General features: G+C 42.9%; 1 protein-coding gene across 1 annotated transcript in view; it reads right to left on the bottom strand.

Annotated features, from left to right (window-relative positions):
* CBL (Cbl proto-oncogene) overlaps nt 1-24,029 on the bottom strand; it is a 37,959-nt gene that overhangs the window by 13,272 nt on the left and 658 nt on the right. The window contains exons 2-10 of the mRNA XM_064732247.1: nt 18,277-18,524; nt 7,975-8,121; nt 6,621-6,777; nt 5,093-5,214; nt 4,505-4,642; nt 3,727-3,814; nt 3,197-3,328; nt 2,583-2,786; nt 612-743 (exon numbers count right to left, since the gene is read on the bottom strand). Coding sequence (XP_064588317.1) covers nt 612-743; nt 2,583-2,786; nt 3,197-3,328; nt 3,727-3,814; nt 4,505-4,642; nt 5,093-5,214; nt 6,621-6,777; nt 7,975-8,121; nt 18,277-18,524 — 1,368 coding nt within the window. The remainder of the gene's footprint in view (nt 1-611; nt 744-2,582; nt 2,787-3,196; nt 3,329-3,726; nt 3,815-4,504; nt 4,643-5,092; nt 5,215-6,620; nt 6,778-7,974; nt 8,122-18,276; nt 18,525-24,029) is intronic.

The following is a 24,029-nucleotide window of genomic DNA, read 5'->3' as shown; positions in this document are numbered from 1 at the left end:
AGTGATAAGTATTTCCCTCTTCTTGAGGGAGAACGTGAGCTTAAAGCAGCCTTAGATTGGAATCCAAACAGAGCTTCCCCATTATTTTAAAAATGATTCAATTGTGGGTTATTTGTACAAGTTAACATTCATCAGTCAGTGATGAGTATTCACAGAAATAGGAATTTTCTTCTGCCTGAACTTCCCTAATTTCATTATTTCATCTGAACCAGATGAAGAAATGCTGCTGCATCTCAAGAACCATTAACTTAATGCCACCAAGATCATCCTCCTGCCTTCTGCTGATCAATCAGAAAGCCAACTCATTTCTCCCAGTCACATACATTGAATTCCTTCCTTCATTTTCTATGTAAAAAATGCTTGATGGAGAAATGAGCGCAGAAAAGATGGGGGAGAGAAATATGATACTTTCTGTATCAGCTAGAACAAAATATGAGGAAAATGCAAAGGGTGCAGGGAGCAGGGATTGAGGAGGAAAACGGAGAATGTGACAGCAGTAATAATAATTTGGTAGCTCAGGATGCAGGACAGAAAAAGAAGAAAGATGTCAGAGAGAACATGTTGGGGTGCCCAGATTGCTGTGCCCCACTGAAGGGGGAGCTGGGTCTGACCTTGGACGCGGTGCCAGGGCTGGAGGCCCCAGGGGGGTTGGCCACTCTCTGCTGCAGCAGGTCCAGCCGGGGCGGCACAGGGGGCAGGGCGGCCTGAGGAGCCACGGAGAACGGAGAGGGAGGGCGTTCCACCTGGGAGAGAGACAGAGAGACACGGGACACCAGCTCAGGGCTCAGCACAGCAACTGCTGCCCTCTGGAGAGCCCCTCAGCTGCAAACTGCTCTGTGAGGAACAACAATGCCAGCTGAGCAGGGAGACACCACTGAGAAACACAACCCAGGGCGTCCTGATGGAGTAATGGAAATGCAACTTAGAACCACAAACCAAACTGCTCTCATGGAATAACAAAAATTCAACTTAGAAACACAAATCAAGGTGTCCTGATGGAGTAACAAAAATGCAACTTAGAACCACAAACCAAACTGCTCTCATGGAATAACAAAAATTCAACTTAGAAACACAACCCAAGGTGTCCTGATGGAGTAATGGAAATGCAACTTAGAAACATGAAGCAAGCTGGCTGATGGAGTAACAAAAATGCAACTTAGAAACACAAACTAAGTTGTCTGACAGAGTAACGAAAATGCAACATAGAAACACAAACCAAGCTGGCTGATGGAGTAACAAAAATGCAACTTAGAAACATGAATCAAGCTGCTCTCATGGAGTAACAAAAATGCAATTTAGAAACACAAATCAAGCTGCTCTCATGGAGTAACAAAAATTCAACTTCGAAACACAAATCAAGGTGTCCTGATGGAGTAACAAAAATATAACTTAGAAACACAAACCAAGCTGTCTGACAGAGTAAAAAAATGCAATTTAGAAATCCAAACCGAGCTGCTCTAATGGAGTGACAAAGCTGCCTCAGTGGGCCCTGAGCAGGGCCAAGCTGCTTTTCAACACCAGAGGGCACGATCTGCTGCAAAGCTCCTGTCCCTGTGCAAACTGCTTTCACTCCAGAGCACTGGTGTGCACCAAACCCTCCATTTTTATCTCTGGAAAGCTGGGTTTCCACTTAAAGCAGCACAGTGCCTGTTATTCTCTTTGTTTTCTCTTTTTTTGCAATCAAAGTTAGTGCTGTTGAATTTTGAAATGCTACACGTATGTTTGAGCTCACTAAAATCAACAAAATTCTAACACTGACAGGATGTCACACCAAGAAAATTGCTTTGATTCCCCAAAATATTTTAAAAAAGCCCTCCAGGAATAGTGCTTACTGATTATTACATTATTTCATAGAATGAAAGATAAAGGGGAAAAAAGACTCCAGGTAAACCAGAGGTGAAGACTTTTTCTGACTAGGAAATGCAGCTTATTTTAGTTGATTCAGCTATTAAAAATTAACCAAATTCAAACCCACTTCCCTATGCAATAAAAAAAAAAAATGCAAGAGCAGCAATGAGGTTTTGAAATGAGAAATGAAAATGGAATTAAAAAGCCATGCAGGGATGCACAAAGAATGCCTGCACACAACTCCTGCAGGGAAGCAGAGTTATCACACCTTTATTGGACAGATTTATCAGCCACCATATAAAAAGATGACAGGAGTTCCTGAGCAGAACAGCCTGCCCTCCACCCTGTTATTTATCAGCACCTTGGCAAGGCTGTATCCATCACTGGGGAAAAATGGATGAATTTCTGCTGATCTGGGTGAATTCCGGCTAGGAAATCAAAATCTAACACACAGAGGAGTGTTCCAAACCCAGACCTTCCCTTCCAACAGGTCAGGCCAGCTTTTTCACCCCTCTGGGGATTCCTCCAAGACAACACACAAATATCAAAGGCTTCAAAGTGTGATCCCAAAGTGGCAGTGTGAAATGAGCTCACAAAGCTGGAGCTAAATTCCTGTTTTCCATAGGGAGCAGGATGTTTATGGCTACACAGTCTGACAAACCTCACGGGCACAAATCACTGAGAGAAAACTGCTGCAGAAAAGGCATTTTATAATTTATCATTTAGGAGCTTACTTTGGTACCAGCAAGTTCTTTCATCATGAAGAGGGAATCATCAGCTTTGTCATCATCATCATCATCATAATTGGGAGAGGGGGTTCCTTCTGCCCCTTGCCTGGACAATCCTCCTCCTCCTCTGGGATCGAAGGGATCCACCACGATGGGCTCGGTGCCTTTGATCTCACAGCGACAGAAGGGACAGCCCTGGCCCTCGGATTCCTGCAGGGGACACAGAGATCTGTCACAGCAGCCTCTGGGGGGCACAATTATCACCTGCTCCACAAACAAGCAGCTTGTAACCTGCTTTTTGGCAGCTGAGAGGAACACAAAGGCAAACTGGGTTAGAAATATGGAATATTTTCTCCTTGAAGTAGAAAAACAGCACTTTAAGAAGGATTCACAGTTTTTTCTTATTCCATATTAAGAGATCAGGCTAAAACAGCTTCTGATGCTGTGACATAATGAGACAATGCTTCTGCTATATTCTCTCCACACCTGAACAGTTGTGAGAAGAGAATATCTGTAAAAGACACTCTGTAAGATATCTGTACAAGAATACCTGTAAAAGATCAAGCAGCTGCCCTCAGAGAGATAAAGAAGAGACAGATAAAGAAGAGGCCAAGGCTCACCTGCCAGGCTGTGAGACACGAGGTGCACATCAGGTGCCCACAAGGTTCAATCTTCACGTCCTTGTCGTTCTCAGCACAGATTTTACACAGCTGGAACGTGGAGCCCATCTCACAGTACAGCTCATATTGTTCCTGAGGGAAAAGCCAGCATAAATCACAGTATCAATGTAAAGATTTCACCATCGTTTTACGTGCTAGATGCATCTGTCAAGCTCTGAGAAAAGTGGAATTCAAATTATCCAATAATTTTCATTTAAGCATCCCAAGAAAAGCAGGGCTCAAGACATGTTGATGTTGAATGGCACAAAAGCATCAATGTTGGCAGAACATTCTAAAAATAAACCCTTAAAATCTGTTTTTGCAATCTCATCTGCCCATCCCTATCACACAAAGAGCTCTGAATTTTGTAAAATACTGCAGCACTAAAAACAGGTCTGACAGAACTGGGTGAATACCTAAGGAGGGTGGAAATCAGGGAGAAAGACAGAGAGTTGCATGGAATGGAATATTTTATGGAATATTTTCCTCACCTGTGTAACTTTAATGTGGTCCTGAGGTGTGGGCTCACACAAGCCAGTCAAGTCAGGATTCTGATTCCGGCCATCAGGAAATAAATAACTGGAAGAAGTTGGGAGAAAAAATATCTCTAAATGCCTGTACACAGATCTAAGGTTTCTTTGGGAAGAGGGAAGGAGGGAAGAGGGAAGAGGGAGAGGAAGAGGGAAGAGGGAAGAGGAAGGAAAGGGAAGAGGGAAGAGGGAAGAGGGAAGGGAAGGGAAGGGAAGGGAAGGGAAGGGAAGGGAAGGGAAGGGAAGGGAAGGGAAGGGAAGGGAAGGGAAGGGAAGGGAAGGGAAGGGAAGGGAAGGGAAGGGAAGGGAAGGGAGGGAAGGGAAGGGAAGGAAGGGAAGGGAAGGGAAGGGAAGGAAGGGAAGGGAGAAGGGAAGGGAAGGGAAGGGAAGGGAAGGGAAGGGAAGGGAGAATGAAGGGCAGAAGGAAGGGGTGGGAAGTCAAGGTATTCTGAATTCTAAAATTCTGGAGGAATTTTATTCCAGAAATTCTAAAATTAAACATGTTATTCTTAAAAGTATTGGTTCAAATTAAAGGTTTGACCAAAAAAAGAGGGATTTATGAGAAGGGAAACCCTGGTGCACATTTATCATCTGCTCCTGCACAGCTCTGCAGTGCAAAGACAGCTGTCAGTAATTCCTGAGTGCCAAAATAGTTCAGCAATGACTTATTCCACTGACAGCAATGGTGTTATTCAAATTTTAACTGCTTTGTTGTCCTAATTTTTATGAAGTTACTTACAAGCCTTCCCTGAAGCCGTCAATGAGTGCTTGGAAAAGAGGTTTGTTATGGGGGATTGTCTGGAGAATGTTCCCATCTGCAGTGACGTAGCCGATGGCCCACTGACCCAGGCGGGTACAGCTCAGTCGGAAAATGTAACTAAAAACACACAAAGGAAAAGAAAGCTCAGCTTGGAACTGACTGAAAACAGTCAATGACAAGTAGGCAGCCTTTGTCTGGCCATATCAAGACAGCAAATTAAATTAGTAGGAATAACTTGATGATTTGTAGCAGCTTTCCTCAAGTGAGGCCCAGGCAGTTCAAAGGGGAACTTTGCAATATGATACAAAATGGGAAAAGAACCCAACTGGCCTCCAGGTGAAATTAAACCCAGAATCCAAAGCAAGAGAAGTTAACATCCTTAAAACCATTTGTTTCAAATCAACTTTGAAAAAGCCAACAAACAAACAGACTGGAGGAGGTTTCCATGTTTCAAAGCAGCGCAGAAGTGACCACACAGGCTGCAGAAAGGAGCACAGAGAATCTGTCAGCCCTGCTGCCATCAGTGGTGGCAGGCAGACCCTCCCTGCTGGCTGAGCCCTCTCTCACCTGCCAGGCTTGTGAATGAATTTCTGCAGTCTGGCCTTCACCTCGTCATAGGTGAGGAATGCCATATAGCCAGGGTGAGTCACTGCCAGGCTGTTCCAGTTCCTCAGCAAAGATGACCAGGGCTGGGGAATGACCAAAGAAACCAATTAACCACACACTTCTGCAAAGGGTTAATGTTCCTGAACCAAAGGGTTCTGCAGTTAGAGAAACATGGTTCTGTTCCACCACAAATCCAGCAGAGAAACCAAAACATTTATTCCTATGCAGCACTTGGCATTTGAATTTGTTGCTTGTTGGGGATAAAATTATCACCTAAGACAGACCTTAATCAAAACTGCTTTAATAAATATAAAAGGAGAAGTCACTGAGGTCAGAGCTTAAGAATAGCCATCAATTGTGCTGCTTCTGCAGAGAGAATGAGTCATTCCCCAGACAGGGATAAAGGCAGGAGTTTAATGAGATTATGCAGAGCCCAGGAACCATGACTGCTCCCTCCCCAACACCGACTTCCTGCATGGCCTGGGGACAGTGACCTCCCCTCTGTGTCTCAGTTTCACTGTCTGTAACTTGTGACTGTTCCTCACCACCCCAACCTCACCAGGGTGTGGCAAGGACTGTGGCTGGTCTCAGATCTGAATGAAGAAACCAGCACACACATCTCAAATATTGCTTAAAATGATGCCCCAAAAGTCATAACAACCATCTGAAATCTCTAATCCTGAGAAAAGCTTGGGTGTGTAAACCTCACCTGATTTTTCCAAGTTTTTTAACTTGTCTACAGGAAGGTATCAGCACTCCCTGGAATGTGCAGCAGCTCTTGACTTGTTCTTTATGTACAACACTTGGAAAAAGTGCTGAATGAGATCAGCTACATTGCAACACCAAACATGGGAATTTTTCATCTAGACATATCTTAATTACAACCCACCCCATCACATGGGAAAAGGCAAGGCAGAGCCAAAGAAGTAAGTGATTGTTCTTGTAAATACCCAATTGTACCATCAGAAGCTGTGTTTTTGAATTTAGCACTATTAGAGACTGTGGGGAAGAATTTTACCTACTGTTAATATCCCTTCAGTGATACAGAGATTTCTCACACACACACACAGACACGTTCACAACATCCTGGCTGGGGCAGTTCAAAAGATAGGAAACCCAAATTTCCATGCTTGGAAACAACCCCGTCCATGGAAAATAAATCTGACAATAAAGAAAGGGATGAGGGAAGAGTGATGAACTAAGCTTCACATTTCCTGCCTTGCAGAAGCTGTGTCAGAGCTCCAGTCTCAAAGTGACCTTTGAAAGAGAAAACCTGATTCATGGCAGGATGCTGAATCTGCCTGGGAGTTGCAGTGTATATTTAGGGATTTTTTTGATTCTACAGCCAGAAATATTACTCACATTTACTGCAATGTAAAACTCTTGAAGGGATGGAAAGCAAATCCCATACAGCACGAATAATGAGTGTAAAATATTGGATAAAGAAGTGATAAAACCCTTGAAGTGATTCCCACTGCTCAGTTCCCACCTGGAAGAGGCGTGTGAAGATGTCAAACTCAAACACTGAGATGTAATCATTGCAGGTCAGGTCAATGGTTGATTTGAGGGCCATGGCCTCCAGGCCAGAGCTGATGGGATGCACCTCGTGCAGGGCCTGCCGAAAACTCTTCCAAGGAACAATGGTCCTGGGGAAAGCAGGGGAAGGCAAAGGGCTGAGCACCAGCACCATCAACACACCCACGTTGTGATAACAGAGGAAAATCAAAAACAGCCACACGAGATTTATTCGTGTCACACAAAAAGCAGATTTCTTGGTACTGCAGGAAATCAGCAGCCAAATGAAATTATGGTAATTTTCTCTGCACATGCAAAATTTTGGAATTAGAAGCTCTCCTCTGGTTTCTCTTTTCCATCTTTCTGCAGTCCTACCATAGCATCATTATTGATAATAATTTCACAGTGTTGCAGCTGGCAGAGAAGAAGTTAAATTTAGATGGTTAAAAAAAACCTGCAACCAACTCTCTAAAGAAGGATTAACTGGAGAAGGAAGATAATCAGAAGCCAAAGCACAGGCTCCTGTTTAAAGGAATATTTTCCTTTTTTTAATAAATCAAGTGGCATAGAAACACAGAAAGCAAATGCCTCACTTCAGACAACTGTGCTATTCATGAGTAAATACATTATGGCTTTTTGTTCTGACAGCTACTAATTAAACTCTTTAGGTGAAGTACCTCAGCTCCCTCAGTTTGAAAGCAGTACCCAATCCATTAACTTTAATCCCCAAACATTGCTGTGAACACCTCCATGGTTCATTTAGCCAGTGTTTCATTAGCTACAGAAATTAAACCTGACATTTCAGCAGTCTGCACACAAAGACTGCTGCATTTCCCCTTCCCCTTCACTCCTAGCAAAGACATTTTGCAAACAGAAATTCAGAGAAGAAGAGAGGTGAGTAAATGATTGGAAAGACTAATTGGAGGGAAGATGAAAAGAATATAATATTAGGTTTAGCTAAAGAACAACCCATGTTGGGGGCAAGGTAACCTTTGGAAGAAGAAAGGATTATTTTGCATAGCTTGTAGAGCTTACTGAAAAGTTAAAGAATTAAATCAAGGAGAGGAAAATTTAAGCTGAATAATCAAGGAAAACACTGTGACAATACAAGAGTCTCCTGGGGAAACTGGGGAAAGATTCATCACTTGAAACATTTAAAACCAGACAGGACAAAACCTGGGAAATTTAATGTAGGAATGATCAGTAGATCTCTCCCAGCATTTATTTGAACCTGACAAAGCCCTTCCTGAAGGGCCAAACAGAATTCTTAAAAAACACTGGGTGCAATTTGCCCCCACACCTGTTTTGAAGCACAATTAGAAACTTACTTTTCACCAAAAGCCTTCCTCCAAAATTCTGCAGCATCTGCCTTGGTGATCCGGAACGTGTCCCCCTGGAAGAGGCCACTGGGGAAAATCCCTTTGAGTTCTGCCAGCATGTGGCTGAATATCAGGGACAGTTTGGTCAGGTTCCTCCTGCAAAGGACCACAAAAATTGTTTATTTTAGGAAAAAAAAAAGAGTTTAGTATTCCAAGAAAAGCAGAATCAACATTAATTGCAATTCAAGAATGATCCCAGCATGCAAAACTCTGATTTGGGGCTTTCTTTCAAGTGTTTCCTCAGCATTTAGAACATCCAAAACATGGGAACTATCAGCAAGGTCTGTGTTTTTCAAGACATTTTCCACAATGTCAAACTCTGTATAATCTCTTCAAGGTGAGCAGGCAAAAATCTTCCCATGGAAAAACACATTCACAGAAAATGTGCAAAACCAACACTCAGACCTCACCTACTTTATTGAAGACAAAAACTCATCAGGTTTGAGTCTGAAAATTCCTTTTGAGAGCACACGAAGCTGCTCCTGCCCCAGACAATGGGAGCTGAATGTCCCTGCAGGTCTCCAGAGGCTCCCAACACAATAGATTTGCTCAGGGAATCTCTATTTGATCTAACAGACCCAAGCTCCCAAGGGAACGCAAAAACACCTGCAGGTTCTTCCTAAAATGGTCACAACTTACACACAAAAGCTCTCAAACGTTGTGTTTAATTATCCAATTTGAATTACAGCTGGGACCTCAAGTCCCTTCTCTGCCTGGTGCCACTGAGACATCAGGAGTGCTCCATCCCACAGGAAATGCCCTTTTTTAAGCTGGAAAAATATATTTATTTTCAGCTATCCTATTCACCAGAGACACCTCTCTCTCAAAATAAATATTCCAAATATTCTCCTCCACTCCACTAGGAAAAGTTCCTGAAAAGTCACAGGGATATTTCCAGGCCAGAGGGGTTTTTTTCACCCCCACATCATGTGCTGGAATGTAAAAGAAGGAACTGGCATCATGTGGGGAAGAACAACTTGTGAGCAGTGCCCAGCACACCAGAGCTGCTCAGAAACCACCCAGGCATGGCACAGACTCACTTGTGGCACTGAATATTTAAATATTGAACCACACAGGGAGGCAACATCCGCAACACATTGGATTTGCTTCTTTTCCCATCTCTCTCCCTGAGTTTGCAGAACGTTTGTGTTTGGCAGCAAATTCCACTGCCCCAGGCTCCAGCCTTTCACCAATTTCTGGTGTTCTGGTTGGAGTGGCTCCTTTTCACTTTATCTTGGATATTTTTCAGATATCACTTGCCCCAAACATGATTTTGCCAATTGAAGGACTTATCCTGTAAATGTGCCCGATTGCAGAACTGACCTCCGGCCTTTCCACCAAAATTCCCTGGATATTTGGGACATTTCCCACATTTTCACAGGGTCTAGACTCAACTAGAAGTGACCACATTGCTTGATAAATATTCCAGTATTCCCTCAGCCCCTCATGGGCCCTTCCTCCATACCCTGAAGTCTGGGTAGATCAGAAGGGCCCAAAACTCTGAATTTTCTCTGACAGCAGTTCTTTCTCACCCTCCTTTATTCAGCTACATTTTCATTAGTGTGCAGCAATGAAAGCTGCTCCAAGTGTTTATGGAAAACACCAGCTACACAAAGAATTCTGCTTTTTCTCATTTCTAACGTGTCCAACCACAGCAGGTGCTTGGGATTAACACAAGGAAAAGCCCCCAGCTGCTCCTCCCTGAGCTGTCCCATTCCCCAGCTGTCTCTGGATGTGTCACACACTCAAACTGGGGATTTTCAAGCAGTTTTACAGTCTGGGTTTGGCAGGGTAAGTAATTCAAAGCTGTGTATTTCTCTTTGCATTTCTGGGCAAGGTTCAGATTCTGAGCTTGTGGTACAGGGAAAATGATTTAACTGGGAGACTCCCACCATGTCTCTGCAATGCCTTTTTATGATAAACACTAGAAAAACTGTAAATCAGAGGTGTGGAATTCTGAAAGCACTCACTCATAAAAAGGCCAAATAAAAAGAGGACAGTTTGATTTAGTGCAAGAAGAAAAAGCAAACACCAGGCTGTTATCAATCACTTAATCTACAACCCAAGCAAAAAATGATGGGCTTTTTATAACTGAGTTTATAAAAACAGGGGCTTTAATAAACATGCTAATGATTGCATACTCGCCTTTTGCTGCCCGGCACAATGTGGGGAAATTTGCGTATGACAGAAAAGCTCACTCTGATGAATTTCTGACCCTGAACAAGTGCATGGTTTAAACAAAACACTGCAAGAAGCCAGGGAATATTCCTGTTTATCTCTTGTGCCTCAGCTGAGCTCCAGGAAGTGCCTGCCCTCAGCTGAGCACATCAGTTAATGGGAGAAATAAGAACTTCCTCAGGCTTAAGGATGGATAAACAAACGGTTGTACACGCACACATTGAAGGACTTGGTTTCCAAAACCAGCTGAACGTTTTAAATTCTCAAGGTTATCATATTTTTTATAAATATCCAGCTATACTGTGAGTAAATAACAGGAAAAACCACAGGAAGTGAACATAAAGAGCAGCAAATTGCAAAATAGTTTGTGTTACTGGCTCTTACATACAGCAGTTACCAATCCTGTGCTAAAAGGACAAATATTTCCTTTATTTTAACAATTTACATATTTGTAAATTTACACAGACCAAATAAACACTTGCAATTCTAGAGAATATTTTTATTAGCATGTCAAAGCTTACTGATGATTGTGCTTTATTTTTAGTAACATCAGAACTGTCCTTATTGCTATTGCTTCAACAAAGCAGATGTGAATGTACTCTCAGAAAAAAGGACACACATTCAAAAAAAATTTATGGTTTTTAGACTGGAGATTCTCACACAGTTTTGACCACAGACCTCCAGCAATGTCCCATTTTTTTAAAATTTAACCTAAACACAGTAATGCACACAAAACTGTCATTGAGGGCTCCACCAGAGACAAGTTATGAGTTAAAGAACTAAATCTTACGAGTTCAAATTAAATCTTCCAAGAATGAATTAAAATGAAATCTCCCAAGCCCAGCTTGGGAAGAGCTGAGTGCAGCACCTAAATCCTGCTGTGGAATTTAAACACCTGCCAGTGTTTAAATGCTGCAAACGTTACCCAGGGAGCTGAGGCCACATCAGAGCTGTCCCCAGAGCGTGCAGGCAGCTGCAGGAACACCTGGGCCAGCCTCAAAGAGCCAGAGCTGACTGTTCTGGGCTCACAGCACCAGCTGAGGTGGGATCTCACAGCCCTGAGGGTTTTCACACGTACGTGCAAAGCTCTCGGTTTATTATGGTTGGAAATAACGAATCAACATGTGAAAACGTCAAAAGATAAATATTTTTTTTCCACTGTGTACAGTAGCCAAGTGTTTGACACATGGTGAGGAACACCTGCAGCTGGAGCACGGAGGGATCGGGGTTTGTGCACACGGAGTGAGTGAGAATTGCTGTGGAACCAGGCAGGCCCAGCTCAGCCCCTGCATCCACCAAGCTCTGAATTTGGGGAACCAAAAGCAGCGTGAAGCAAGAGTGTTCCTTCAGTTCCCCCCTCCCTCCTGCCCTGAGCCCCCTCTGCCCTTCCTTCCTGCCCCGGGTGGGTTTGGGTTTGCTCCACACCTTTCTGTCACAGACACTTCCAGCTGGGGGCTCTGCTGGTGTTGTCTCCCTCGCCCAGACCCTCAGCAGATCCTTCTTTCCCAGTTTCCTCTATGGGCTCCATCTTGGAAAGCCATTAAAGGTTTGGTTTAATCAGGGATGTGTCTCTCAGCAAGGCTGACACAATTAATTAAATTAATGTGCTTTGTGACTAAATGGCTTTTCCCCGCAAGGCAATGTTAGCGTGGCACATCCGTTTCTGCCACTGCCAGCTATGATTTTTGCATTTTCTTCCAGTATTTCTCCCCTCCCTCAGAAGCACCCAGCTGACACAATATAATTTAGTTCCTCACACGTAGCAAGGATCAGCTCCACAGGCTGACTGAGTCACAATATTGTGCTCACATGCCAGCATTTGACATGCACACACTGTCTGTAAAGCTCATTCTGCTGAAGGCACGCTACAAACACAGAGGAATTATAAAGAAACCAACCTCAAAATGCTTCACTCTCTGTAATTATTGTCCTCATTTCTTACTCTTACAGATTCTGTTTAGGTGACACAGTTAGCATCCAGTTAGTGCAAGCTCCACTACTTATGAAAACACCAACCACAAACCCACAGGTTTTTTTCCTATAACTGCACCTTACAATTTTATACTTGAAGAGCTAAAAAAAAAAAATTAAAAAAAAAAGAAACCCAAACAGTCTTTTAACGACTCCAACGAGTAAAATGCACCTTTCAGAAACCACAAAGATGTGAGGTTCTCATGTCACAGGGGCTTTCAGATGCACCAGGCATGAGCAGATTGATTTCAGCAGAGAGTTTGATATGCCTGCCTTCAAAAAGAAGAATTTCAGGAGTTTTCTGAGTGCTCGTGTTCACAGAAGCAGTGAGTGGAAACGCTCGAGGTGATCCCAAGCTGTCTTTTGTAACCCTGAGGCAGCTCAGGCTCCTCTGATCAGGGTAAAAATAGAAACAGCGGAACTACTTTCAACAAAACTTGCAACACAGGAAGTGAATGAAATTCCACTTAACTATTGCTGGCTCAACAGAAGGCACCTTACACAGCCAGGCTCTGCAACACTCACAGGATTTCCTCAGAGTAACTAAAAGAATGGATTAATATTACATTTATTGCTTGTTCTATAGAATTTTTCACCATCAGCTCCTTCTTTTTCAGTGCTTTCGGTATTACAGAGCAGTTTCCTTATGCTCTGCTGAACCCTGGCACTTTTCAGGTCACATAAATATATTTTAACACCTTTAATTCTGTGAGCAGAGCCTGCTCATCACTTCAAAAGTAACACAAAACACATAAACCACCCAAAACCATCATAATATTCCTATCAGCATGCAAATGGCTGTGCCTGATGGGAAGCAGAAAGGACACCAGGCCACTGTGCTGACCACAAGGACCAAACCCACCGACCTTTAAAGGATCTGGAATTATTATTTTTGGCACAAGTGTTGGTATTACATTATTTTTTCACTGTTAAGAAGCTAAAAATCCAGTTGTAAAATTTAAATTTTAGGGATTATGCTTTCAAGAGAGGAATACATTTGGTATTAATAATGGCCTTTAAAAAGCTCAGCACATATTCAGAGGAGTGACAAGGTAAAGGATAAAACTCTCACTTAGGTAACAGATTCATTTATTTTACCAAATTCAGGGGATTGTACACTTCTCATTATACCTAATTTTGTCCTCTGTGCACTGGAATAAAAATTTGTATTTCAGGGGCTATTTGCAGTAGTTAAAGACAAAAACAGAGCACAAAAGCCCTGACTCCAAATCAAGAAACATTCCATATTTCATGATTCATCTTCACCATCTCAAAACTGGATATCAAGTGGTATCAGGACAAGGAGCTGGGGCAGCTTCAGAGTAGATATTAACAATATCTTTATTCTAAGGAAAAATATTCTTTATTTCAGGGTCCTGGCACAGCTGCCATCCCTGGGAGTGCCCAAAGAACAACCTGGGACAGTGGGAGGTGTCCCTGCCCATGGCAGGGCTGGGATGGGCTGAAATCCAACCCCAGAAATCCCAAATGAGGAATCCCAGCCCTGAACACCCAAGAGACACGATAAAGTTGCCAAGTAGCAGCAGCAGCAGATTTTTGCCAGCCAGCATGGAGAAATCCATCACATTCCCAATGATAATTACTACAAATGAACCAATGCTTGTAATTCCACCCACAACAGCAAATCCACAGCCTCCCATAAAACTCCACAGTTTTATAGGCTCTGAGAGGAAAGAAGAATGAAAATCTTCCTTCCTTATTATGCAATCATCTGAAATCTTGCATTTGTCCACAAATTGATTTTCAAGACGGTTGGTCCAATTTTAGACAGAAAGAAAACGAGAATGAATGCAGGCTTAAGCCAATTATGCTAAGTGTTACTTAAGTTCCAAAACTATCACCTAAACTGCAATTTAAAACCAAATTAGAAAGAAATAATTCACATTCCTCCCCTCCAACAACATTTGCATGATAATGAATTTCTTCTTGGGTAATAAGCAGTTAGTTAGTGTTCATATGCTGGAGCCTGGCAAGGAAACCTTTCTTGTGGGCAGCTTTGGAGCCTGTTCTTTTCTTTAAGATGTTCTAATTTAAATGCAGATGTAGACTTCACACTAGTGGGTTTTGTTTAAAAAAAAAAAAAAAAAAAAAAAAAAAAGGGCTGTGCTGCTGTTTTAGAAGGAAGTGCCAGAAAGAGGACTCACACACACCATTCCACCATTCTGAGCCCCACATTTTGCACCATCTCCTTTTCCCTGGGCAGGAATGTGTGCAAGAGGTCTCAAAGATGAGATTAGAGAATCAACCCCCCTTCTCCCAGAGGGTTTTCTGGTTCAGGGTTTAACACAAATGTTTTCCAACTTTTTCCTCTTTAAATTCCAACCTTTTTCTTTTTCTCTTTTTTTTTTTTTTTTTTTTTCTCCAAGTCATTCTTCATGCACTTCCTTCCCCTTCAGAGATATGCACGGTCATTTCCAGGAGACATTAAACACTGGGAGCTTTTTCCTGTGTAAATTAGTGACTCCTAACATTGGAGCAGAATATGAAATCCTGCTGAGCCAGCATCCCCAAGCTCTTGTCAGAAGAACAATTAAACATGGACCAGCTTCCCAAAGCTTTTTTTCACCTCCATGCTCTATGGAAAAAGTTTATTGTATTCCTTGCTTAACCCCATTTTCTTTACAGATATATTTTTATTTTAACTAGCTTTATTAACAATTTGTTTCCCACAGCTGAAGCAGAAAAATATCTTGTGCCACTCCTTAAACATCCAGTCCACATCCTGAAAAATTATTTCTCCTCACTCACCCTGCAGCTTCCAGAGCTGTGCTCTAATGTGGAAACATTTGCAGTGCTCTGATTTTATTTAGAAAATAACCTCTCTGAATTTTCCCTCCTTATAAACTGGTTTAACATAATTAGTAAATTTGATTCTTTGGTGAAAAATGGACTCTTCAGCCTAATTAATCCCTTCCCAAGGAACAGACAATTCCTCTACCTGTCCACTGACCAACAAGCTATTTTTCACTCCTGCCATGTCAAGTATAATCCATTTACACAACTGCAAAACCACTGCTGCAAGAAGTAATTTATGTAGTGTGGAAAGCTGACAAATTGCAGCTCTTCTGTGCAAGCAAGAGGGCTGAGAAGTAAAAGCTTCCTGCAATGGAAACAGAAAAAAAAATAGTCCAGCAAAACCACCAAGCCTCTAAATGAAACTGAAATCGAGACCTGAGGCAGGTTCAGCATGTTCAGAGTAGGAACAGCACTGCCAAGCAATGCAGCCATCACATTGCAGGGAAAATATATTTATTTCATCTTTTTGTTGTTGTTAAAAAGGAAACTGAAAAAGTTCACAATGGAGAAGTCACTTATTTACCCCTAAAGGAAGCAGCAGCACTGGAAATGTGCTCAGCCTCAATAATTCCTAATAACTGCACACAGCCAACAAATCATTGGATCTTTTGCCTTTACCTTCTTACAATCATACAAGAAAATATCCAAAATTATTAAGTAGAAACACTACTTGTTTCCAAGCCTGCAGATGTTACTTTTAGCTGTCAAAACTCAGTGGAGCAACACAGTATCTCTAATAAAAACCCCCAAGTCACCAAGTTGCATTTGATCTCCTCGCTAAAATTCAGTTTTAAACAGTAGCCAGAAGTTACTGCTCCTACCTATCAGTCAGGAAATGCACCCAGAGCTTTAAAAGCACCCTCAGCAGCATGAATTTTTAAACAGACATGGAAGTGAGCTACAGCAGAATTTAAATAGCATCTTGAAAGCTCTCCTAACAAAACAAGCGAGCTCTCCTCACAAAACTCACAGCGTGAGTTTAAGGCAGGAGAGCTACAACCATGGTTAATTTATATATTTATAGTCTGAAGCACTGTACACCAAAACCACAGAGCTACAGAGACCTCCCAAATGTCTGAGGGGAAGCACAGAGAGGGCAAGTGGGAAAGAACAGGAATAGAGGGTGATGCTCAAGGGATCAGGGCAGTTCTGATCCCACCTCAGGCATTTTCATGGGCTGGAGGAGCAAACTGCACCTTCACACTGCTGATGGAAATGGCAAAATTGTGCCTTTTGCTCTACACCACGAGCCATCTGGGGGAGAAAATAAGGGCATACACAACAGGCTGCAAAATGAATGCAAAGTCTGGAGGAGAGGAGGAAAAAAGCTTCAAACACAGGGACAAAAAAGTTAGAAATTTCAAAATAACAAATCTGTTAAAACTTTAAAGTCCTGCTCTCAAAACACTGCAGAATAATGGCCACAAGCATGCACGAGATCAAGAGCAAATTAGATTTTTTATATATACATATATATATATATATATACACACACATATACAAACTGCCATGAGTACATTCCCAGTGAACACCAGACTCAGTTTCTATTTATTTGCTTTACAGACTACTGGCCATCTTCCATAAAGCTTCTCCCACACCTGGAGTATTTGAATTTATTAATGTATTAATAAATTATTATTTATTTTGAATTTATCAATTCTTATTTAAAAAGATTCATCTTTTTCTTCAGCTCCTAGCAAGGTGAGAAAATTTCAGTTTCTTCATTTTCGATTAGTATATATATATATATATATATACACTAATTATATATATACAATATATATTATATATATACTAATTATATATATTATATATTATATATTATATATTATATATTATATATTATATATTATATATTATATATAGAGAGATATAAAATATAATATATATTTTATATATAAAATATATATTATATATAAAAATCTATATTTTATATAAATAGGTATAGATATAAATTTCTGCATTTCTAGTATACACATTCTATATCTACAGGTGCATTTATAGCAGAAATTCATTTAATTTAATTAACAAATAGCACTGAAGTATTGGGTTCCAAGAGCTCCCACAACCATGGAATCTGGCACTGGCAGTGCAGCATTTAACAGAATCCCCAAAACCAAAATGCTCATTCTTTGTGTAGGTATCTCTTGAACTGGTACACAAATCACAGGCACTGGCTGCTCCTCTCTTGTCCTTTTTTGTGACAAATTAAAGAATTGAGAATGTTCCCAAGGCCAGCAGCAGAAGAAGATGCCATGAGAGCGGCCAGGATGTGATGCTGCTTTAATGCTCGTGTTTAACACAAGTCTCCCCACAGTTCCTTCCCTGCTAAAGCTGTTTATTCATAAATGGGACAATCAGCAATTCCCCCAGGACTCCTGTGCCTGCTGTGAGAGCAGCAGCCTCTGCTGCAGCCCTGCCATTGCCATCCATCAATCTGCATTTCCCCTGCTCCCTCCAGTCAATTAGCTGGATTACAAACCAGCTAGGATGATTAACCCCCTGGAATTACTTCTCTCTGCTCCTCTCTGAAAAACCAAGGCGCTGGAGGTGGGATTTTGGATTCATGACTGACACAGCCACCATTTACCCATCAGATTTATGACAGATCACAATACACACACCGTTAACAGCACTCCAGGTAGAAATTTCCATTTTTTAAACCATTCTTCAATCCAAGCAGCACCAGCAATGCCTTCTGGAGCCACTGTCAGCCTTTGGTTGGAGCTCAATATCATGGAATATGCTACACAGAGTTCAATATTAAACCAGAAACATGTGCCAACACTTTTCCCCCTCCAGTACTTCCAAGCTGTTGCCAGGCCGTTAACCACATTCTCCCCAGGGCAATTATGTACAGCCACTGGGTGGTTTTCACATTTTTTCCACCTTTTTTTTTTTATTTAATTCAACATCTACTCCAAAAACCTGAAATGAGTTCAGTGTTACAAATGTATGCCTTGCATATCTCTGCACAAATGTGTAAGATTCATCTTTCCCAGAGCTTTACTCTACTCTTCATTCATTTTGTCTTTTCCTAAAGCTGGATGAGGAAACACCTTCTCAGGTACACTAAGTTAATATTATTTTGCTCAAGAGAGCCTGATATTCAGTTTCTACCTCCACCTACCCCTTTTTTAATGCTGCTCAACCTGAAGGTGCCCCTTGACCTCAGCTATGCCTTTGTACAAAACGAAAGGAGCTGACAACAGATCTACCTTAACGCAAAGCTTCCAACGCATTTAATTCCTCCAACAAACACCTGAACCCATTTCTCTCCATTACCTAGGCTGGGAGTTCTCCTCGTACATCCTCTCCTTCCCTTCCTTGAAGAGGCTGATGGTCTGCTTGGTTTTCTTCATCAGGTTCTCCATGAAGACCCTGAAGTACTCGTTGTCGCCCAGGGTCTCCATCTTGCCCTCGTAGCGGGACAGGATGGTGCGCAGGTGCTGGTAGGTGTCGGGCAGCAGGTCCAGGATGTAGGGAGGGCTGTTCTTCAGGGCCAGCTTGGGGTTTTGGCACAGACGTACCACCTGTGGCATTGCAGAAAGCAGCTCTGTGAAAACTCCACGAGAGGAGCACGAGCAGGGGTTAAACACAAGTCACGCGTTTGGTGTAATTTGTTGGGCAAGTCCAGATGGGAGCACAGAATCCCAGAATCACTGAGGCTGGAAAAAACCTCAGAGATCGAGTCCAACCTGGTCCCCACCTCGCCAATCAGAGCAGAGCATTCCTTGGATACCTCCACCACCTCCCCTTCCAAAGCCTGACCATCCTTTCCATGGAGAAACCCCTCCTGATGTCCCACCAGAACCTTCCCTGGTGCAGCTTGAAGTCCTTTCCTTGTCCTGGGAGCAGAGCCCAACCCCAGCTCACCACAACTTTCAGGGAGTTTTAGAGTGCTCAGGTCTCCCCTGAGCCTCCTTTTCTCCAGATACTGAGCCCAGCCACCATAAAAGAATGCAATTTCTGGGCTGAAGTGCATGTGGACTGATGAAACTCATGATAATAAATTGATGTGACAGGGGAGGGGAAAGGAAGCCACTTCACCATCCGCCATAGCCAAATGTTTCCATTATCTAAGCTGAGAATTAAAGGGAGAGTCCATGGCAAAGCAGCCACTTGAAAAAAGTATAAACTTTCAGTTCTATAAAGGGCTGGAGTTAGAGCTGTGAGGTCAGTTTTGGATCAAGTGCACAAGGTAAGAAGCAGCAATCTGACACTTCTATATTCTGTGATTTCCAGCAAACCTGAGCACAAAATGTAGCCACACTTTGCTAAAGTTCTTCCCTATAATGAACTTTATGTGGCTGCTTAACATCCAGCATATAAATGAGGTCTAAACTCATGACACTGAGGGAATTACAGATATCAAACAGTGCAGAATGCAAAACTTCAGTAAAGTGGATAAGAAAAAGCAAAAGAACAGTTTAACATCCTTTTGCAGCATTTCATTCCCACAAAACCTTGTGAAACCTTCAAGAGGAATTGAGCAGTTCCCTACAGTGCAGGCTTAAATACCTACTTCCTTTAAATATAGATGGTAAACAGAGTCATTCCTCCTGAAACACTGCTTTAGCTTTTCACTTTGCCATTTAGGGTATGTGCAAAAAGCAACCTTGGGAAGCGACACCTCCAATTTTATCTGACTTACAGCAGTGCCTGTACCAAGAGCTGACCTGAGAAAGGTTCAATTCCAGCCAAGAGAAAGGCACACAGTGTATCCAAACTCCAACCAGAAAAATCAGACTGCTGGCAAAAAAAAATAAACACCTAAAAAAGCTTCTGCAAGAATACATGGGAAAAACAAACGACTAAAACTTTCCCTCCATTTTGAGGAGGCTGCCAAGGCCTTGAGATAAAGAGATGGTTGGCCAGACAGCTGATTTAGTCAATTGATGCTGATGCCTCAACTGCTGCTTCCTTGGAGCCTGTGAACATTGCACACTGAACCATATCAACAAATTGAGTCAACACATTTGCCCCCTGAAAAAAAATAAAAATAGTTTCACTATGAGCATGAAGAGGTTCTAAATCTGCTCCTCAGGCCCAGCTGAGCTGTGCTCTGGGCAGCAAAAGCTTTTCAGCAGAAATTGTTTATTGTACAGTGGGTTGAAAACGTTAACAAACACAGTCAGCTCTGAGGAGGAAGCACATGAAGCAAGCAGAGCCTGCACTTCCCTCATCTTGCTGGAAATAGAGAACAATTTGGCTGCCACACTCTGAAATTACCCAGCTATGGGAGCAGCAGACCTGCTGCATTTCAGACTTTGATATCAATTAAAACAATTCCCCCACAGCAGCAGAGAGTTCTGCAAACTGCTCATTCTCAGAGCCCCTGTAAAATGCTTCCCAAGAAGCAGATTCCTCAAACAGTTAACTGAAAGGTCAAAACTTGCTGGTATTTTATTATCAAATCAGCTTCTTTATTTACCAAGCAGACCAAAATTAGCTAAGATGAGCAGTTAAACAAAACTGCATAACAAAGAACTGCTGCCTCATGAGCAAACTTGGGGTTTTTACACCACAGCAGCAACAAGAGCATTTTGTGGCATTTTCCTTGTTTCTCTACGTGTGCACTTGCAGCATCATGACAACATCCAAAGGAATGTTCCCAGCCCTGGGAACAGCTGCCCCTCAGCAGCCTTCCACAGGGACCAGCAACGTGGAAGGAAATTGAGCAAAAAAGCAGAAAAATATTTTTTTTGTTTAGGTGTGATGGCAACAAACAGAAGCAATCCACGGGTTTAAATTATCATCCAAAATGTGCCTGGCTCATGTTGTGTTCTCTGAGGAACAAACCATTTAGGGAGATGGTTTTGGGTTTTCAGACACACCAATAAAGCTCAGCATGAAGAGAGGTGGGCCTGTGAAGAACCTGAAAATTGACTTCACCCATTTCCATTTTCCAAATGCAAGTCAAAAATCAATTTTCCCAACTGAGTTTTGAGGAAAGAATCTGTTATGTACTCATTCTAGGAAAAATAATCTCATCTACATTTTTGAGGCCTGGAATTGAATCTTTCCCCTCAACAATCTGCAGCTTGCCTTGACTAATTCTGGATTTAAGAGTCCCAGGCCTGATGAGCATCCAGGGGCTACTCCCAGGTATGATTTTCCCTCTCAGGGCAGTTCTGAAAACTCATTTTTTCCTTCCTTTACTGCACTGAGATCACTCCTCATTCCAGTGCAACACAACAAAACCTACTCAAACATCTCTTATCTCTTGCTAGACTTGTGTTTGGCCTTTCTTCTCCTCACAATGAAGGTGACCCGCAGTGGCACTTCTCTATATCAGTTCTAGGAACTGAATGGTATCAGGAAACCCTTTAGGGAAGCTTTATCTCAAAGCTCCTCTTCCTCCTCCGTGCCTTCCCACATTTATTGCACTCTGCTCCATCCCAAGCAGCTCATGACTAACCCACCTATTCCTCAAATACCACCCACAGCAGGAACTCCAGGGGGCTGCATTTCATCTCTGTTCTGCACAGAAATGCAGAAATGTCACCTCATTCAGCTGAAGGGGAACATCCAGCAGGGATGGGAAGGGATATTTAATGTCCATGCTCTGTGTGACCACGTGTAGCTGTGGGAGGAATGGCACTGACAAAAAAATTAGGGCTTCAAATGAAAGAATCTGAAAGACATAAATATGTCAGGCAGCTTATGGAGAGCATTACAGGGAAAATATTTGGACAAGAATCAACTTGCATAGGAAATTCATCAGTCACATCCCAAAGCAGAGATGCACGAATGCTTTGACAACAGCAGCTAATTATGCAGACTAACAAATGAGGTCGTGAGTGTGGTGTACCCACACAGACACAGCACGCAGCTCTGAGAGGCAAAAACATCATTTATTAAACATGCACACAGGCAGGTTTTTATCTGCACCTGGAATTTCATCTTCCTGGCCCAGAAATCTCACCCATTCTCAACACCTTCCATTCATTTATCACTCCTCACCGTGAGCTTCGCTGGGTTTTTGCTACACCACGAAAGAGATTTTAATTCAGATGTGTTCTTTGAGTGTGCATAAGTACAGCTGAAATCTAACTGAAATCTGAAAGGCTTTTCAGAGCCAGAATTCTCCTTTTGTACAAATCAGACTGAGCAAGGCTTCAAGCCTGAGAGCTTCTGCATGCTGCCTATGAGTAAACCTGGAGTAAAAGAGCTTGATGTAACTTGTGACAAATACAGCAGCAGCCCTGGCTTTTCTGTCAGTGGAGAGAGAACACACCCAACCTGCTATAAACACCTAAAGCTGTGAAATTACCCCCAAAAAACACCCTGCTCCATTTTAAAACGCCACAATAATCAGCTTTTTATTCAGGCTAATCTTTTCCTTCGAGCAGAGCGGGCCATGAGCTCAAACACAAGCTGCCATCTCTATCCACACATTCTGTAGATGAAAGTGTGCATTCTTACAGGTTACACTTATTTAGGGTCCTGTTTCCATGCCCCAGCTGCCTTTGCTACACCAGCACTTGGCCCTCAGAGTGTGTAACAGAGCCAATGGCACCTCTCAAAGGGGTTTTTTGCTCTGCCCCAGTCTCTGTAGGTGATCAAAGCTCATCCCAGGCACAGCAAGGCACAACCATAAACCCTGCCTTTTGTGGGGCCAGCCAACACAGAGTGATTTCTTGGCAGGAACAGCATTTAATACTCCTTTAAAGAAGTCATTTGCTCTGCCTGCTTTTAGCACTTACTGCAGGAGGCTCAGCCACTGCATGGATAAACAATGCAGGGGAAAGGGAAGGGAAATGCACAAGCCTGAGGGGCAGTTGGATGAGGGATGCCCAAAATCCCTGCCTGCTCTGCTCCCAGAGGGGAGGGAGGTGGCCAGGTGACAGTCCCCAAGGCCTGGGGGCAACTTGGGTGATGCTCTCACTCTACACCATTTGTAGGGCCCTAAACTCAGTGCCATAAACTGCACTGCACATTTCAGACTGCAGCATGCCAAGCCCAGCCTTGATTTCAGGGCTGAACAGTAATTATCAATCAAAATTCCACAAAAACGTTCCATTTTTTATTTTGTGCCTATTTCTGTGTGCCTGCTTTCACTCACTTGACCATTCCCTGACAACCCCCCAGCATTTCTGGGAACCCTGGACTGAGCAGCACACCTAGCCAGGCCAGTAAATCAAATATCCCATCACACCAACAGGCCAAAAGGTCTGGTGTCCTGCCCCCGGCAAGAGCCATTTCCTGGCATTTGAAAAGGAGGAGGAGGAGGAGTGGAGAGTCTTAATGACCCCAGAGAGCCCCTCCTGAAGGTGTGGGGCTGGAAGAAGGCCTTTCCAGCTCCCACGCCACAAGTTTTTCTTGTTAAACATGACTTGATACTTTATCTTCCTCTAACTACTGATTGCACAAGGGTTTATTCAGGCTTTTACAGTTTTCCCTCAGTTTTAAGGAAAAGGTTTTGTCCTGAGTGCAGCCACACATTCCAAAAGGAATAACCTGGCCTGCCACAAAGCTTCACCATCCATTACCCACACACCAGGCTCTATTTGCTTCCAAGGAGCAAATCCTGGATTTCTCCCTTGTCCTGCTGCTGTCACCACCTGCAGCTCCCCATCCCATTCCCAGCACCACCAGTGCCCACCCCAGCACCTACAGGACTGGAATTATCTATCCATGTATATGATTAATACAGATATTATTCTACAGGCTTGGAAGGGACCCACGAGGATCATCCTGGCCCTGCACAGGACACCCCAACAATCCCACTCTGTGCCCAAATGCTGAGCTCTGGCAGCCTTAGGGCTGTGACCACTGCCCTGGGGAAGGACCCCAGATCCTCTCAGGCACTTCCAAATCCTCCATTCCAAACTGCCCCCTCTTCCTCCACCTTGTTCCTGGCAGAGCTGCTGATCTCTCTTCGTGCCTTCCCATGCTGGCATCCCATTCTGGTGCTGCCTCCCCTCCATGGCTCACCTCTCCATCAGGCTCCACACGGAATCACAGCATGGTTGGGGTTGGAAGGACCTTAAAGCCCATCTTGTCCTGGCAGGGACACCTTCCACCACCCCAGG

Source organism: Zonotrichia leucophrys, chromosome 24 (assembly GCF_028769735.1).
Source record: "Zonotrichia leucophrys gambelii isolate GWCS_2022_RI chromosome 24, RI_Zleu_2.0, whole genome shotgun sequence".
In the NCBI taxonomy this organism is placed as follows: Eukaryota; Metazoa; Chordata; class Aves; order Passeriformes; family Passerellidae; genus Zonotrichia; species Zonotrichia leucophrys.
Note: the sequence above shows the minus strand (reverse complement) of the source record. Positions and strands in the feature narration are given on the sequence as shown.